Source organism: Muscardinus avellanarius (genome assembly GCF_963383645.1).
Source record: "Muscardinus avellanarius genome assembly, chromosome: X".
Classification (NCBI taxonomy): Eukaryota; Metazoa; Chordata; class Mammalia; order Rodentia; family Gliridae; genus Muscardinus; species Muscardinus avellanarius.
The window spans coordinates 82,113,265-82,133,014 of record NC_137792.1 but is presented as its reverse complement, the minus strand read 5'-3'; the positions used below and the strand labels follow the sequence as shown (position 1 = coordinate 82,133,014).

General features: G+C 37.7%; 1 protein-coding gene across 1 annotated transcript in view; it reads right to left on the bottom strand.

Annotated features, from left to right (window-relative positions):
* THOC2 (THO complex subunit 2) overlaps positions 1 to 19,750 on the bottom strand; it is a gene marked incomplete at both ends in the record, with an annotated part of 127,295 nt that overhangs the window by 75,896 nt on the left and 31,649 nt on the right. The window contains 5 exon segments of the mRNA XM_080718494.1: positions 126 to 259; positions 1,045 to 1,166; positions 2,623 to 2,693; positions 13,990 to 14,041; positions 18,573 to 18,664. Of these exon segments, the coding sequence (XP_080574620.1) occupies positions 126 to 259; positions 1,045 to 1,166; positions 2,623 to 2,693; positions 13,990 to 14,041; positions 18,573 to 18,664 (471 nt within the window).

Here is a 19,750-nt window from a genome sequence, read left to right as displayed (position 1 = left end):
TTTCAATTATGCATAAAATATTAAAAGGACAGCTATATACTTTGCTTATTTCTTATATATTCTTCAACAGTTAAAGAAGCTTGTTATCTTAAAAATCACATATTATATAAATAGATATGTCTTACCTATTAAAGATTTGATATTTTCTAAAATTAAATCACTAGTAATATTTCCAGATAAATCTTGCCCCAATTCAGCAATCAGCTTGGCATAACCTTCATTCTCTTCTCTTAACAAATTGAATTTTTGCTGCTTATAACTAAAATCAGATAAATATCATTAAAAGGAAAAATTAATTTCAATTAACAAGCTTGCACAGAATAACATATTCGTCTCAATATGTCTACCTTAAACCAATCATAAAAATGAATGTTGAAAAGTTTACCTCCTTATATATCTTTTAGCATAAAAAATAAAGTAATTCATAACAGAAACCTAATGTTAATGAAGTGGGAAAACCAGGAATATGAGGAAAGAATATTGCTAATACCAAGGAACAGTAACACACCACTCTTTCAATGACTGGCTAAGAATATAGTAAGTATAGACACATTTGTGCATTCTCTTATTGTTAATAATAAAATGCACTAAATATTAACTTCAGATTTGGATAGAATTAACACTGGTTTTGCACAGTAAAGCTCATTGCTGCTGACTCAGTTATCTTACACTACTTTTTTTTTTGGGGGGGGTGGTACTGGGGGTGGAACCCAGAGGCTTTCTACCTCCAGGCTATACTCCCAGACCTATTTTATATTTTTATTTGGAAACAGGGTCTCACTAAGTTGCTGAGAGCCTCACTAAGTAGCTGAGGCTGACTTTTAACCTGTGTGATCCTCCTGTCTCAGCCTCCCAAGTGCAGGGATTACAAGCGTGCGCCACCATGCCCGGCTCTTTAGGCTACTTTTAAAAAGCAAAACCACAAGACCCACAATAACCAAAAACAAAATAAGATATTTATAAAAGAGAGATAAAATGCATTCAGCTATTTGATCTCCAGCATAAGATATACATATAAATATATATATATATATATATACTTACAAGAGTTTTGTCTTGATTTTAACTGACTTTTGATTGAATTGCTGTGATTGTTTGATAAGCCCTAATGATTCCAGTGTTTCTGGATCCAGGCGTTCCTTAAGAACTGTGTCTGAAACTAAATACTGTATTAAAAAATATTAAAGGCCATTTATTTCTTTAGCATTCCAATTATGCATCAACAATTTTAACACATTCAAGATATTCTTTTTAAATACAAAAGCCATATTTACACACACAAACAACTTTTATTAAGTGGCTTCAAAGTTCAACTTAACGAAAATTGTGACTATTGAATTACTGAAATATACAATATACAACTCATTTAAAACTTCACTTAAAGATGTTAAGCATGTAATAAACAGCACACATATAAGAACTAGAGATGAAATTCTTTTTTTTTTTTTTTGGTGGTACTGGGGTTCCTGGAAGCCCTTCTACCTCCGGGCTACGCTCCCAGACCTATTTTATTTTATTTTTTTAAATTTGGAAACAGGGTCTCTTAAGCCAGCAAGGCTGGCTCCGAACCAGCGTGATCCTCCTGTCTCCACCTCCCAAGCGCAGGGATTACAAGCATGCGCCACCACACCCGGCCTTAGAGATGAAATTCTCATTGAGTCTAAATTTTCACTCAAAATGATACAGTACTTCAGAATTCTCTAGTTCCTACTGTAAGACAAATTCTAGTAGGTAAGTATATTCTTCCAGGTCTAAGTAACAGCCAACTCAGAGTAATCTATTTTTGGTTCTAAATTTATAAATATAAAACTGTTTGCTAGACAATGATTATGAGAAGTTCTAGAATTTAATTTTTTAAACTATCTCCATCTTTTTCTCCCTGCCTATAATAGTTTATGCGGGGAAACAAAAACTCAGTTTTAAATCCATCTAACCAGACATGATGACATACACTTATAATCCCAGTACTTTGGAGGCTGAGACAAGAGGATCCCAGGTTTAAGGACAGCCAGCCTGAGCAAGAAGAGAGACTCAAGAGGTAGAATGGCCCTGGATTCAATCCCCAGTACCATAAAAAAAATAAAATCTACCTAAAATAATTGCTATTACTTTACAGATGCTTGTCTTTTCTATATTTAGGAACAAACTAGGTCAGGAATATCACTGTTGGTTATATATACATATATATACTTTAAGTGATTTGGTAACATACTTATCTCATAGAAATAGTATGTCTAAGCCAGGCGTGGTGGCGCACGATTGTAATCCCAACATTTGGGAGGCTGAAACAGGAAGATCACAGTTCATGGAGCCTCGGCTACTTAGTGAGGCCCTTTGCAACTCAGTGAGACTCTGTTTCAAAATAAAGAATAAAAAAAAAAAATAGGGCTGGGAGTATAGGTCAGAGATAGAATGCCCCTGGGTTCCACCCCCAGTACCACCAAAAGAAAAAAGAAGAAAAGAAATAGTATGTCTAATTTTACAAAATATTCAATTTCGAATCCCAATCTCACTTTACTACAATGTCAACTGAATGTCAATATCCTCCTCCATTAACATGATTAACTAATTATAACTGTTCAATGCAATATTTAGAAAGGGAATGTATTTTTTAGAACTTACCAAACATGCTAACACCAACTGTGTAAAATAGTCTCTCTTGCTTTTTTCTTCTAAACAATTTGTCTCAATATCTATAATAACAAAGAAAGAGATGAAAGTTTATTTTTTCTCAACTTAGTTGTAGCACTAAATTAAGGCATTTTAAAATGCATCATTCTGATTTGAAAAATTTTAAACTACAGTAACGTGAAATATCTTTTACATGAATATGAATGCTTTACTCCTGATACTGGAGGTTGACCCTTTCACCTGTAATAAATCCATAAAATGGAAATTTGGTTACACTGGAGCTACCTATTGTGGCAAAGCTTCAAAAAGCATAGTGTTAGCTGGGCAGGCGATATACACCTGTAATCCCAATACTTGGGAGGCTAAGAGAGGACAATCACAGGTTCAAAGATAGCCTCAGCAAGTAGTGAGACTCATCAACCTGTTTCAAAAAAAAAAAAGTGAGCCCTGTTTTAAAATTTAAAAAAAAGTAAAATAGGGTTAGGGGTGTAGCTCAGAGGTAGAATGCCCCTAGGTTCGATTCACAACACTACAAAATAAGGACATTGTTCTCAAAGAAATATTCTAACAAAGTTTAAATGATCACTTGTCAGAGATGCTTTCTATTTTTTTTTTTTTTTGGGCAGGTCTGAGGATGGAACACAGGGGCATTCAACCTCCAAGCTACACCCCCATCTCTATTTTTTATTCTGTGTGTGTGTGTGTGTGTGTGTGTGTGTGTGTGTGTGTGTGTGTTAGTACTAGAAGCCCTTCTACCTCTGGGCTACACTCCCAGACCTATTTTTTATATTTTTTTATTTGGAAACAGGGTCTCAAGCCAGCGAAGATGGCTTCGAACCAGCGCGATACTCCTGTCTCTGCCTCCCAAGCGCAGGGATTACAAGCGTGGACCACCACGCCCAGCTTATTCTTTATTTTTTTTATTTATTTATTTTTTGGGTGGTAATGGGGTTCCTGGAAGCCCTTCTACCTCTGGACTAAACTCCCAGACCTATTTTTACATTTTTATTTGGAAACAAGGTCTCCTAAACCAGCGCGCGCAGCTGGCTTCAAACCTGCGCGATCCTCCTGTCTCTGCCTCCCAAGCACGGGGATTACAAGCATGTACCACCACACCCGGCTCGCTTATTCTTTATTTTGAAACAGGGTCTCACTAAGTTGTGGAGAGCCTCGCTAAGTAGCTGAGGCTGTCCGCGAACCATGATCCTCTGCTCTCAGACTCCGGAATGCTGGGATTACAAGCGTGCGCCACCATATCCGGCTTTCAGAGATGCTTTTTATTAAAAGATATTTTTCTTTTCTTGTGTGTGTGGAACTGGGGATTGAACCCAGGGGCTTTCCACCTCTGGGCTACACCCCCAGCCCTATTTTTTATTCTTTACTTGGAAACAGGGTCTAAGTTGTATAAGGCCTAGTAGCTGAGTCTGGCTGCAAACTTGTGATCCTATCTCAGCCTCCAAAACACTGGGATTATAAGCCTGTGCCACCACACCTGGCTCAAAAAAAGAGAGATTTTAAACATTCTGTTTTAAATAACTATTCAAGTAACAAAACAAAAATGTATTCAATATTTTCATTTTCTTCCTAAGAAATGTCTTTTGTGTGTGATAATAAAAACTGAACCCAGAGGCATTCTACTTTAACTATGCCCCCAACTCAATTTTATTTTTTATTTGGAAACAGGGTCTCTCATTAGCTTGATAAGATTCTCAGTACTTACTAAGGCTGTGCTTGAACCTGTTATCCTCCTGTCTCAGCTTCCCAAGTACTGGGATTGCAGGAATATGCCACCACACCCAACTCTATTGAAATATTTAACTCCAAGACCTCCTTGAGTTTTAACAAATTATTCAAAAATTTGTCAAACAAGTTTTGGATTTGAGGTATGGTGGAAATAAAACCATTAATGATAAATGTCAACTATTAAAAATTACAACCAGGACTGGCAGGATTACAGTGTTCAGGATTCTGGCTTTAACTGATTATAATCTGTATGTGAAGTTAATTGATAATTTAGAATGAGCTATTAAAAAGGCACCCAGTTTTAGTAAAGTAATAAAAATTGTGCTTTAGCCAGGGCTGGTGGCACTCGCTTGTAATCCCAGTATTTGGAAGGCTGAGACAGAAGGATCACAGGTTCGTAGCCAGCCTCAGCTACTTAGTGAGGCCCTCCGCAACTTAGTGAGACCCTATTTCAAAATAAAGAATAAAAAATAGGGCTAGGGGTATAAGCTCAGAGGTAGAATGGCCCTGGTTCCAATCCCCGGTACTGCAAAAAAAATAAAATAAAATTGTGCTTTAAGTAGTCTCCTGAACAACAGACATTCCTATCACCGTGTTTCTTCAGTTTACTTTCTACTGTCAAAACAGAGGAAACAAAAGAGAGGATTTATCATCAAACATAACCACATTTTCCTGGACTTTCTTTACTTTTCCTTCTTGGTCAGCTGTCATTTCCCCACATCCTGGCCACTATTGCTAAGCACAAAGCCAGCCCAAGTGTGTGAAGAAGATTGTGGGGGCTGGGTACATGGTTCAGTGGTAGAAGATTTGCCCAACAAGTATACATGTATCAGGCCCGGGGTTTGATCCCAGCACTACAAAATAAAGAACAAAGGAAATTTTGAGGTATAATTTATGCAATTAAACTGCTGTATAGCCAGCCATGGTGGCTCACGCCTATAATCCCAGTACTTGGCAGTCTGAGACAGGATCACAAGTTTGAAGCAAGCCTTAAGAATTTAGCAAAACCCTGTTTTGGGGGGTTGTTTTTGTTTTTGTTTTGCGGTACTAGGGGTGGAAACCAGGGGCATTCTACCTCCAAGCTATAAACCCAGACCTATTTTTTTATTCTTTTTTTTTAATTTAATTTAATTTTATTTTTTTTATTGGTGCACTGTATTCATACATCATAGTAGGATACATACTTTTGTAGACATACATGCACACTTTTCCCATTCAGCCCCCACCCAATCCCCACCCCATTCTCTCCCTATCCCTCCCTCCCATGCTTGGCTTAGTAGTTGACATCTAGTATTATGGCAATTTATCTAAAATTAAAAATGATAATCTCACATAACAGTTTCATTTGTCTGATACCAAGCTTTTGATGACTTAAAGATAACATTTCAATATTTCTTTTTGCTTTCTTTCTTACAAGAGAATATTTTTTTCTATTTTTTAGGTGAAACTATCATATATTTATATATTTATTTTTCAGAAAAAAATCTATCCTAATATGGACTCTAGGTACCCAAAACGATCTTGAAAAAGAACAAAGCTTGAAGATATATATTTTCTGATTTCAAACCATATAAAGCTACCATAATTGAAACAGTGTAGTACTATTCTAAAGGCAGATATATAAACCATTGGAGTTAAATAAAAGCCTAGAGCTAAATTCTTCCCTATATTGTCAAGTTATTTTTGACAAGGTTTCCATGAACATTTGGTGGTAGAAATGATAATCTTTTAACTAAATATTGTTAAAAAATAATAATTACATGGAAAAGAATAAAATTGGACCCTTACCTAATCCCATATACAAATATTAACTCAAAATAGATAATAGACCTAAATATAAATTTTAAGACTATAAACTTTTAGGAGAAAATCTGGGTCATTAAACCTCACAACATTGAAATTGGCAGTGATTTCTTGGTTATGATTTCAATGGCACAGGCAACAGAGGAGTATACAAACTCCCTAAAAAATAAAAAAAAATATATTGTATATCCAAAGACAATGTAAACAGAGTTAACAGTTACTAATAGAATGGGGTAAAATATTTCCAATTGCTATATCTTAAGGTATATTAATATTCCAACTAGAAATCCTAAAAATTAACAACAATAAAGGCAAACAATACCCTTTAGAGATAGGTAAAAGACTAACATAAATAATCTCCACAGATAACCAATCTTAGGTGTCTGTTGGATGGAAAATCTTGTTTCTCTGGTTCTGGTGTGTGTTACCTATTTCTTCTTTGTAGTTAATCTCTTTGAGTATTTTCTCTAGCGCTGGTTTTGAAGACATAAATTCCTTCAGTTTCTGTTTGTCATGGAAGCTTCTTATTTCTCCATCTAATTTGATAGAAAGTTTTGCTGGGTAGGAAATTTTTGGCTGGAAGTTGTTTTCTTTCAGAATTGGGAATATGTTACTCCAAGCCCTTCTGGATCTCATAACTTGGTTTGGGAAGTCTCGAGTGATTCTAATTGGTTTGCCTCTGAATGTCACTTGGCCCTTTGCTTTTGTTGCCTTTAAGATTCTCTGCTTGGCTTCCACATTGGTCATTTTGACAATTATGTGGCGTGGGGATCCTCTTCTCCGATCCTGTCTAAAGGGAGTTCTATAAGTTTCCTGGGCCTTTGTATCAACCTCTTGCTCTATGTTTGGAAAATTTTCTGCTATTACTTCCTTGAAGAGATTGTTGATCCCTTTGGTTTCACTTTCTTTTCCCTCCTCTATTCCAATTATTCTTAGGTTAGCTCTCTTAAAATGGGCCCATATTTCTTCAATGTCAGATTCCTGTTGTCGGATATTTTTTTCTAGATTAGAAACTATGAGTTCATTTTTGGATTGCTCATCTTCTAAGAGCGAGATTCTGTTCTCCATGTGTTCTAATTGGTTGTTTGTGCTTTGAATTGAGGCCTTTACTTCATTAATTGCATCCTTTATCTCTTTTTGGCTCTCTCTGAGTTCTTTTAGAAGCACCTCTATTATTTCTACAGTTATTTTCCTGATTTGATCTTCTAGAAATCTCTGATTTTCTGTTTTATCGGGTTCTGATGTTGTGGGGTTGTGAGCATTCATTGCTCCAGTATTATTCCTCTTTCCCATGATTTCGGAAGTTTGTGCCTTCTCTGGGTTCTTCCCTTGGGTCACTATGACTTCCCTTAAGGTGTTCTGGGGATCTCGAGTCAGTAGTATCTCAGACCCCACTACTCCTTTACTGGGTTTTATCACAGAGTATCCGACCCAGAGAGTCGATAGAGGCTGCTTTCGACTGTGGGGGGTGCCAGGTTGCACGTTCTCCTATGGTGTGATATCTCTGCCACCGCCCCTCCCCCACTGGGTCAAGTCCCAGGGAGTACAGTACTGGGATTTCTCCTCTGTGGCCCACAATTTGACTCACTGTTCTTGAGTACGCAGATGTAGCTGTACTGGCCTCGCTGAATTCGCTGCTGCTGCTGCAGGTGGCAATATGGCGCCACTGCTACGCCCTCGGCTGTGGGGCTGGCGTTTTTCTTCTTGATTTTGATTTCTACTCTGAATCCCTGCAGCGTGTGCTGAGCTCGGCCACTGGGAGCTTTAGATGCTCTCCGCGCGGAGAAATCCCACCTAGATGTTCCGCAGTGGCTCACCTCGGCTTGCTGTAGCCGTCCCGTGAATTCGCCGGTGCCGCTGGCAGTATGGCGCTGCTGCCGCGTCTGTCGCGTCCTCGGGCGCGAGGCCGGTGTACCTCCTCTGTGGCTCTGTTCTCAGTCCGCTTTCTCTCTGGAGCCTGGTGATTTTTTGTTTCACTGGTGATGGTGTTTTCTGGCTATGAAAGGCGCTGATTTTGTGGTAATGGAGATTTGTTGTTAGCGGGGCTCTTAAGCCCCGCTTTTCTCGGTCGCCATCTTCCCGGAAGTCTTATTCTTTATTTTGAAACAGAGTCTCATTGAGTTGCAAAGGGCCTCACTAAGTAGATGAGGCTGGCTGCAAACCCAGATCCTCCTGTCTTAGAATCCCAAATGCTGGAATTACAAGCGTGCGCCACCACACCCAACCCAAAACCCTGCTTTAAGAAAATAAAAAGGGCGCCGGGTGTGGTGGCGCACGCTTGTAATCCCAGCGCTTGGCGCTGGTTCGAAGCCAGCCTCAGCTACTTAGTGAGGCTCTCAGCAACTTAGTGAGACCCTGTTTCCAAATAAAAATATAAAATAGGTCTGGGAGCATTGCCCGGTGGTAGAAGGCCTCTGGGTTCCACCCCCAGTACCACCAAAAAATTTAAAAAAAATGAAATAAATAAAATAAAAAGGGCTGGGGGAGTACCTCAGAGGTAGAATGTAATGGGTTCAATCCTCAGTACAAAACAAACAAAAAACCCTACAGAAATTTCCTGTTACCACATGTTATCTAATCTGGTCCAGCCTCAGCCTAAGCATATTGAGCTTAAGGGGTTGAAGCTAAACTAGGTTCATCCTTTTAACCAATACCTATTTAGCCTTTAAGACCTTGGAGTCCCCAAGATTCAAAACCAAAGTCCCTAAGATCAGAGCACCTGGAACAGATTCATCCTCTAAAAAGCAAGAATGCCTTCCTCAGGAACCTGACCTGATGATTATGAAACCATTCTCTCAAGTTCTGATTTTGTGAGCAAATGCTTATAATAGGGCCTTCAATTTTTAGCTGTCTCAAAAATTAATATGATACTGTTATCCCAACAGTACCTTTCTTCAATCTCTTTGTTCTAATTCATAATAGCATTCAAATAAATTCATTTATTATCACCATTCCTCTACCTGAAATCAGCACCTACGAAGTTCCCTTTAATTTCCTCTGATTTTGATAAAAAAAAAAAAGCCCTCAACCACTTCTAACTCTTGCCCTAAGTATCATCAACTACCAATCCCAGCTCAGAGATCCTGTCAACACATCAAGTTACACCAGTCTCCCTTTCAGGTTACCACAGCTCTCGTACTTCCTCCCTTCACATGATTAGTATTATAAGAAACTTATTGTCTTAACCTGGAAATTACAGTACTAATTTCCCTTTTAAGTCAACATATTAGAAAGATAACATGATATGGTATAAAGATCATGAGAACTGGAGCAAAGGGGTCCAGGTTCAAATGTTGCCTTAACTGGCTGCATGGCATTAAAAGAATCACAACTTCTCAAAACCTCATTTTCCTAATTTGAGCCTCTACCTTAAAGAGGTTGCTGTGAGTATTTAAATGAAATTAAATACTTACTCAACACAAAGCCCAAAACATAGATAGTTCTCCAAATAGCATTAGTACTATTACTATCATCATTATTAGGAATACTTTATGTTCTTATTCCTATCCCCTTACCTTGATCTTCAGTAACCTTTGTATCATTTTTTTTCTGCAAAGGGTAGGGGTGAGTGAGTGAAGGGGCAGATGAGAGAAATTCTCTTTCCAAGTATGCCATCCTAAGCTTCTTATAAAAATGGAATGGATGGGCTAAAACAAAAATGTCCCAAGAGCAACTAAACATCACCCTCATAAATAGATGTTACTAGTAAGAAGCGATGACTTATAACAATAATTCATATTACTAAATAACTATGAAGGCAAACTATATTCTAATAAGTCAATAAGGAAATTACTAGGAAAAATATAACTGATGGTTACTCAAAAACATAACCTGTACTGCTGACACAGTTTTCTATCTGAGCATAGTACGGGAGATCAAACCCAGGGGAGGTCTACAACTGAGCTATATACCCCCAGCATCTATTTTTAAATTTTGAGATAGGGTTTCCTAAGTTGCCTTCCTCAGCCTCCCAAGTGGCTAGTATTACATGGGTGCACCAGTGTACCTAGCACTCCTGACAACATTAAAGAACATCTTTCACAAAACACTACCTACAAGCCAAGCACAGTAGTGCGCCTATAACCCCAGTACCTAGGAGGCTGAGAATAGGGGAATTTTAAGTTTGAGGCCAACCTCAGCAATTAAGCAAGATTCTCAGCAATTTAGCATAAATCTGTTTCAAAATAAAAAATGAAAAGGGCCTACAAATCAAATCAATCTTTCAGTCTAACTAAAAATGGAAACTTGTGCCAGGCATGGTGACACACACTTGTAATCCCAGCGCTTGAGAAGCTGAGACAGGAGGATCACACAGGTTCGAAGCCAGCCTTGGCTACTCAGTGAGGATCTCAGCAACTTAGTGAGACTGTTTCCAAATAAAATATAAAATAAGTCTGGGAGTACAGCCAGAGGTAGAAAAGCCCTTGGGTTCCACCCTAGGACAATAAATAAATAAATAAATAAATAAATAAATAAATAAATAAATAAATAAATAAATAAATAAATAAATGAAATTTGTGAGCCAAGCATAGTCACTGAGACAGGAGGATCACAGGTGTGTGGCCACCCTCAGCTACTTAGTGAGGCCCGTGGCAATTTAGTGAAACTCTATTTCAAAATAAAGAATAAAAAATAGGGCTGGGGGTGTAGCTTGGAGGTAGGATGGCCCAGAATTCCATCCCCAGTTCTACATGTCCCTGGGTTCCATCCTCAGTACAACAACAAACAAACAAACAAACAAAAAAATAGGGCTGGGATTGTAGCTCGGAGATAGAATGCCCCTGAGTTCAATCCCCAGTACTGCAAAAAAATAAAGAAAGGGAAGGGAAGGGGAAAAAAAGAGAAAAGAAAATTAAAACTTGTTAGCCAAGAATGGTGGCGCACACTTGTAATCCCAGCATTTGGGAGGCTGAGAAAGGAGGACTGCGGTTCCCAGAGAGCCTAAGCTACTTTACAACTCAGTGAGACTCTGTTTCAAAACAAAGAATAAAAAATTGGGCTAAAGGTATAGCTCAGAGGTAGAATGCCCTGGGTTCCATCCCCAGTACCGCGCCAAAAAAAAAAAATTGAAACTGAAATTTGTTTCATATATTTCTGTGTAAAATAATGTATTTTGTAGTGCTTATTTCAAAAATTAAGCTTAAAGCTGGGCATGGTGGTGCACGCTTGTAATCCCAGTACTTGGGAGGCTGAGACAGGAGTATCAAAGGTTCAGGGCCAGCATCAGGTACTTGCGAGGCCCTCTGCAACTCAGTAAGGCCCTCTTTCAAATAAAAGAATGAAAACAATAGGGCGGGGAGGGGAGGTATAGCTTCGAAGGTAGAATGGCCCTGAGTTCAATTCCCAGTACTGGGGGGGGGCGGGGGGGGGGAATTAAGCTTAAAAGATTTTTTTGCTTGGCACAAAAGAATTCAATAGAGAACATGAACATGTACTTTCTGATCCACACCCGGGCAGTTTGAAGAATGTACTATTAATAATTATGCCAGGGAAAAATAAAACTAGGACACATGGCCACCCATAAATGGTCTGCTTATATCATTCACAGTTCATATACATTTGACCTGTTCCCAACATTACCACTGTTGTGATATCTGAAGCATTCTGAAGGATCAAGGGTATTTATGTTTTGAGAACAAGTTATTGATTCTCAGTAAAACAGTTAAGTGATTTACCTAATTCTAAGAATTAAAATTAATAAGCTAAAATAATTGATTCCACTTTGACAAACCCTCAGAGGATAAGCCTTACAATGAATATTATAATGTCTAACAGTGTTTCCTATTAGACTGGAAGTTACAGAAAAGCAAAAAACTGATGAGAAAAACTATGCTCAAAGTTATATTAATCCAGATCAAAATTTAAAGAAAAAATTTCAATACACATTACTTTTTAAGTCCATACATTTTAAGTCCACTGAGGGACACTACTGCAGAGTGCACTCAGGGTTCATTCTACCTTTGAGGTAAACTCCCAGCCCTTTTTTTTTTTTTAGTTTTTTATTGTGATTTTGGGGTTTTTTTTGTTTTTGTTTTTGTTTTTTTCGGGTCTGGGAATGGAACCTAGAGGCATTTTACCTCTGAGCTACACCCCCTGCCCTATTTTTTATTCTTTATTTTGAAACAGGGTCTCACTAAGTTGCGGAGGGCCTCATTAAGTAGCTGAGGCTGTCCGCGAACTGCGATACTCCTGTCTCAGCCTACCGAATGCTGGGATTACAAGCGTGAGCCACCACACCTGGCTTACTTTTTTTATTTTGAAACAGAGTTGCTGAGGCTGGCCTCAAACCTGCGATCCTTGTCTCAGCCTCCCAAGCACAGGGATTACAGGCATGTGCCACCATGCAAGGCTATCTTTTTTTTCTAAATCAAATATATATACCTTTTCTATCCTATATTAATTCTTATTCTAGACAAAGACAGAAGTTACTATCCAAAGGTGTTTTCTTATCTTTGAAACAAAAGTAGTCTTGATTACTTTGGCTCTTGTTGCTCTTTAAATTTCAGAAGAATCAAGAGTACAATAGAAAAATAAATACCTTTACTGTCCTAAGTTTGAGATTTTGACATCATTCATTGAAATGATGCACTGAGCCAGGCGTGGTGGCACACACTTGTAATCCCCGTGCTCGGGAGGCTGAAACAGGAGGATCGCACAGGTTGGAAGCCAGCCTCAGCTACTTAGTGAGGCTCTCAGCAATTTAGTAAGACCCTGTTTCCAAATAAAGTATAAAATAGGCCTGGGAGCATAGCCTGGAGATAGAAAGCCCCTGGGTACTGCAAAAAATAATAATGATGATGATGATGCACTGAATGACATTATTTAACTACTAAAATCTCAATATCTCAGACAAATTTAATGTCAGAAAAACAGGCTTTTTATTTACATGACTTAATTTAGTGCAAAATTACATAAACACTGTCAAACACACAAAAGAGTGTGTGTGGGTGGGTCTGTGTGTGTGTCTGTGTGTGTTACTGAGGAATAAACACAGAGGCATCCTAGCTCTGAGCTACACCCCCAGCCCTAATTTTGTGTGTGTGTGTGTTTGGTACTTGGAATGGAACCCAAGGGCATTCTACCTCTGAGCTACACCCCCAGCCCTATTTTTTATTCTTTCTTTTTGAAACAGGATCTCACTGAGTTGCAAAGAGCTTCACTAAGTAGCTGAGGCTCTCTGCGAACCATGATCCTCCTGTCTCAGCCTCCTAAATGCTGGAATTACAAGTGTGCGCCACCATGCCTGGTTCATTTTTTTTATTTTAAAACAGGGTCTTACTAAATTGCTGACAGCCTAAGTTGCTGAGGCTGGCTTCGAGCCTGCAATCTTCCTGTCTCAACCTCCCAAGTACTGAGATTAGAGGCATGAGGTACTATGCCCAGTTCAAAATTTTGAATTGTACTCTGAAGTGACTTTTTCCAAAGTGATTACACTGATATTTGTCTTTTTTTTTTTTTTTTGCAGGTCTGGTGATGGGACCCAGGGGCATTCGACCTCCGAACTATATCCCCTGCCCTATTTTTTATTCTTTATTTTGAAACTGGGTCTCAATGAGTTGCAGAGGGCCTCACTAAGTAGTTGAGGCTGTCCACAAACTGCCATCATCAGGTCTCAGCCTCCCGAATGCTGGGATTACAAGCGTGAGCCACCACGCCCGGCTTGTCTTATTCTTTACAAAGAAAAAAATTTGCTATAGATTTGCAAAAACTGTGCATACTTGGAAAATCTTTATTTTTAAAGAAAACACTTCACTTAACATTAATTTAACAAACAACACACATTACAGGTGAAATAAAAGTTTTAATACCTACCTAATATGCAGAATACGTCAGCAAGAATAGAGGGCATATCCTCACGAAATTCCTAATTTTAAAAATAATATATAGTAAATACCAGAATAGTACACAGCAAGTATTATGGTTTTAGAATAACACTCTTCAGTCACACTTAAAATATAACAAATCCCCAACATCCGTTTGTAAAAATAATTTGTTACTTGGCTTTATAAATATGGAGAAAACTGAAAGAAGGAGATAATAGTGAGAAGAACATGTTTAAGTGTCTACCATAAAATAACTTGATAAAAAAACAAAAACCTGCCAGGCACAGTGGCACAGGTCCATAATTCCAACACTTGGAAGGTAGAGACAAGGAAGATTGCAGCCTCAGCAATTTATCAAGACTCTCAACAACCTAATACCCTGTTTCAAAACAAAAAATAATACGGTGCCAGGCTTGCTGACATACACGCTTGTAATCCTATACTTGGGAGGCTAAGACAGGAAGATCACAGGTTCAAGGACAGCCTCAGCAAGTAGTGATACTCATCCACCTAGCAAGACCTTGTTTCAAAATAAAAATAAAAGAGGGGCAGGGGTGTAAATCAGAGGTAGAATTCCCCTGGAGTCCTTCCCCAGTACCACAAAATATAAATAAATAAATAAATCAGAAACCTGAACAAGTACCTCATAAAAAAGCACTGAAATTTAGAGAACCTCACAGGTACCTAAAAAGCAAGACTGTTAAGAATGGTACAGCCGAGTGAGGCGGCACACACTTGTAATCCCCACACTCAGGAGGCTGAGATAGGAGGATCGCATGGGTTCGAAGCCAGCCTCAGCTACTTAGTGAGGCTCTCAGCAACTTAGTATAGCCCGGAGGTTGAAAGTCTCTGGGTTCCACCCCCAATACCACCAAATAAAAAGAAAAAAAGAAAAAAAATGGTAAAAACTGGGCATGATGGCACATGCTTGTAATCACAGCATTTGAGAGGCTGAGACAGAAGATCAAGATTTGCTGACAGCCTCAACTACTTACTGAGGCCCTTTGCAACTCAGTGAGACTGTTTCAAAATAAAGACTAAAAAATAGGGCTGAGGTGTAGCTCAGAGGTAGAATGCCCCTGGGTTCCATCTCTAGTACCGTAAAAAAAGAAAAGGATGGTATACTTTTTTATCTAAATTTTAAATGTGTTCATGCCTGAATCAACACTTGATATATGTAAATATATTAATATATTGGAATTTTTAAAAAGCTGAAATATACAAAACTAATGAAAAGCCACTATTTCAAGCCAGGTGCAGTGGTACACACCTGTAATCCCAGTACATGGGAGGCTGAGATAAAAGGATACCAGGTCAAAGGTAGCCTCAGCAGGCAGGCATAGTTGCGCACATTTGTAATCCCCGCACTTGGGAGGCGGAAACAGGATCACGCAGGTTCAAAGCCAGCCTTGCTGGCTTATGAGACCCTGTTTCCAAATAAAAAAAATATATATATATATAAAATAGGTCTGTGGGTGCAGCCCGGAGATAGAATGGTTCCATCCCCAGTACCACAAAAAAAAAAAAGGTAGCCTCAGCAATTTAGCAAGAATCTTAGCAACTTAGCAAGATTGAGGTATAACTCAAGAGACAAAATGCTCTTCAGTTCAATCCCCAGCACCACAAACAACAAAAAGTTACTATTGTATAACTCAAGACTCTCTACAGATAAAAAGATTTAACAAAAAGCATATTTTCCTTATTTACTGTTTTTGTACCCTTTGGAGAAACTGACCCTTAATTCCATTTCTAAGTGAAAATGTTAGCATTATTTTGTATTTGTCTCCTGACTTCCTCCTCCCATGCTCAATTATAGAGCCATTTTCCATTAGTAAGTATTATAGTTCAGCAATTGCAATTAGTAGTTTGCCAGCATTACCATAACCCTAAAATTAGCATATTTTCAGAGACTATAAGAAATTCTAAAGAAAAAATGGCAGCTGTAATAAGACACACAAAATGCAATTCTCTACCTAAGACACTAAACATAAGTAAGTTAAGAAAAATAAATATATCACTAAGTAATCAACACAAAGGAGAAGTCCAAATACACATAAAGTTAATTTGGACTACTTATTCTCAGCAAATGGAAACATAATTAGAATGAGATTCCATAAACACAATAAAACTTATACCAATACTCAATTTACAGCATGAAATCACCTTAGTGGTCAATAAGATTTAAGTCTCAAGTTTTGGTATGAAATGAACTATAGCTGTACCTACTTGGAAGCAAGTACTCGGGTTACTTGAAGACCAGAAACAGAGCAATGAAAAGTTTTTGAACATCAAATATTAAGAAATATACCACTCCATGAGCCTGGTGTGGTAGAGTATGCCTATAATCCCAGTACTTGGGAGGCTGAGACATGAGGATCACAAGTTCAACAACAGCCTCAGAAAGTAGTGAGACTCTCATCAACCTAGTGAGACCTTGTTTCCAAATAAGAAATAAAATTGGGCTGGGGGTGTAGCTCAAACGTAGAATACCTCTGGGTTTAATCCCCAGTATCACAAAAAGAAAAAAAAAAAGAAAGAAAGAAATATGCCACTCCAGCCAGGTGTGGTGGCACATGACTAAAATCCCAGCTACCCAGGAGGCTGAAGCAGAAGGATTATAAGTTCAAGTCTAGCCTGGATAACTTAGCAAAATCCTGTCTCAAAATAAAATTTTAAAGTGAAAGGGGTCACTGTTAATATAGCTCAGTGGTAGAGCACTTTTATTGCATAATCAAGGCTCCTGTTCAATAGCCAAGAGCAGAAGAAAGAAAGAAAGAAAGAAAGAAAGAAAGAAAGAAAGAAAGAAAGAAAGAAAGAAAGAAAGAGAGAAAGAAGGAAAGAGAGACTAGCATGAACTAATGCTGCTCATATCAGCTAGAGACAGTTTAGGGACAAAAGAAAAATTCATACTAAACTTTTACTGCTCAAACATACCCTATTATGGGGAAGGGGATCATAATGATTATACTTAGATTTTCTTTAAGAGTATTCTTGAAAGCATAAAAAGTATACAGATTGCTTCCCCTAACAGAAAAAGGCTTCAGAAGTTTAAAGGAGAGCCAGGCCTGGTGGCACATGCTTCTAATCTCCACACTTGAGAGGCTGAGACAGGAAAATTGCAGATTCAAAGTCAGCCTCAGCAACTTAGCAAAGCTCACAGCAACCTAGTGAGACTCTGTTTCCAAATGAGAAAATCAGGCTTGGGGTATAGCTTGGAGGTAGAATACCTATGGTTCAATCTCCAGTGCCTCCCTCTAAAAAAACCTAAGTTTAAAGAAACACAAAAAGGGAAATTCATACTGAGACAAATCCCATATCCCACGTAAGTAATATTTATTATAAAAACTGTTCCAAAATGGACAATTTTATTGCACAAATCTAAAAACGAGCCTAATGCTAACAGAACAGCACATCAGTTGTAAAACCTGAAACTTAACTAGTGGTTTACAATAAACCCTTAAAATATGATGACCCATCTTCTTATTCAAATACCAAAAATAACCATAAAAATTATGTGACCCAAGCCAGGCATGGTAGCTCACATTTGTAATCCTTGTATTTGCAAAACTGAGACAGGAGGATCAAAGGTTGGTAGACAGCCAACACTAGTGATACTTTCATCAAGTTAGTGATAATTTGTTTCAAAATAAAAATAAAGCCCAGCATGGTGGAACATGCTTATAATCCTAGCATTAGGGAGGCTGAGACAGGAGGATCACAGTTTGAGGACAGCCTCAGCTACTTAGTGAGACCCTCTGCAACTCAGTGAGACCCTGTTTCAAAATAAAGAATAAAAAATAGGGATGAGGGTGTAGCTCGGAGGAAAAATGCCCCTAGGTTCCATCCCCAGTAATGCAAAAAATAAAAATAAATAAATAAATAAATAAATAAAAAATAAATAAATAAATATAGAGGTATTTATAAAACTAAAATAAAGGTAGGGGTGTAGCTTAGATTTAGAATGCCCCTGGGCTGAATCCCTAGTACCAAAAAAAAAAAAATAGTATGTGGCCCAAACCTAAGTTAAATTTTCCAAAAAGTGAAAAACTGAAACAGAATTAACCACTGAAGGATATTTTTTAAACCTAGTTAATATTTTCTTTAAAAAAAAACAGCAAGCAAATGAAAACTAAAAACAAATATTTCCATAGCAATGCAACCACAATTTAAAATAATTTATGCTAAAATTTAAAACCTATTTAATTTCTAAACATAACTACAAACAAAAATGGCTCGTTATGCTCTTATGGGGGAAAATATTTTAGCCAACTTATTTTTTCAGAGCAGCATTTTTAATTAAGGATGCCTTAATTTCATTATAGTGTCCTTTATTTGCTCCCCCAGCTACCCTAACCTTCTGCTTTACTCACCACACAGAAAAATTAGAATCCTATTGCTACTAATCCTACTGCTATTTAGCCAAAATGCCTTATCAACATTATATTTAAAAACTCACTACTATAATTTTGAACAAAATGAAATGTAAGTTAAATACTTTAAAGACCTTGGTTTCAAAGTCAAAAAGAGATAATTAACAATTATTAAGTTTTAAATATACATTTATATACTTACACTAATGTCATTAAGAACATTGGATGCGTATTCATGCTTTAGATTTCCTTTAATGACATGGTATGACAATTCATAGAGAGCTTGCTGAAAGTCTGTTGAACATAAAAGAAACAGTATTAGGATAGTCTTCTGAACATGAAAGGCAGACTCTAGGGTAAAATCTATGTATTTCCTACTTCTCAGAATTACTCTAAACAAAAACAAGAAAGTAAAGAATATACTCCTAATGCTTTTCTCTAGCAATTCATCCTTCTATTTTTACAAATACATAACATTAATGGCTTAGAAAAAGTTAACTATCCCTCCTCCATTCCCTTCCAGTCTTTTACTAAAGTCTAGAGATTTCATATATTCATTGTGCATATCATTTGGTATTTTGATTCCTCTAAAACACTTTTTTTTGGGGGGGTGGTACTGGGAATAAAACCCAGGGGCCTTCTACCTCCAGAATACACTCCCAGACCTATTTTCTATTATATTTGGAAACAGGGTCTCTTAAACCAGCTGAGGCTGGCTTTGAACCTGTGCGATCCTCCTGTCTCAGCCTCCCAAACGCGGGGATTACAAGCGTGCACCACCACGCCCGGCCCTCTAAAACACTTTTAAATGCAATTTAAATGCACTTTTTTCATGCTACTAAAGTCTCCATAATTATTTTTAATGACTTACACAAAACTTCAGCAAGTGGATACAAACAAAACCATTTCCTTACCAGCCAACTTCACAGATTTTTCTAAGTATATTCAGAATATATTCAATTAAACCTTACAAATACAATGAAAACAGGTAAGGAATATAGAGTAAACATAATAATGAGTTTTATCTATACCTTACTGTCAGAAAATTATCACCATATCTAAATCTTTTTTCTCTTCAATTTCTACTAGAATTCAAAAATACATAAATGCATATATAAAACTGCAGTTGTATGAGAACTGTCAATCACAAATAACCCCATTCATTACTATCATAGCCCCATTTCTTGAAGCAAATCTTTTGGTTTTGGAATGGGGAGTTAGTGAATGGAAATCATCTTCTGATCGTTTACTTTAGTGCCATATACTAAAAATTTTAGCTCTTTTCAACCATTAAAAGTAGGAAAACAAAGCCGGGCGTGGTGGCACATGCTTGTAATTCCAGCATTTGGGAGGCTGAGACCTGAGGATCGCGGTTCGCGG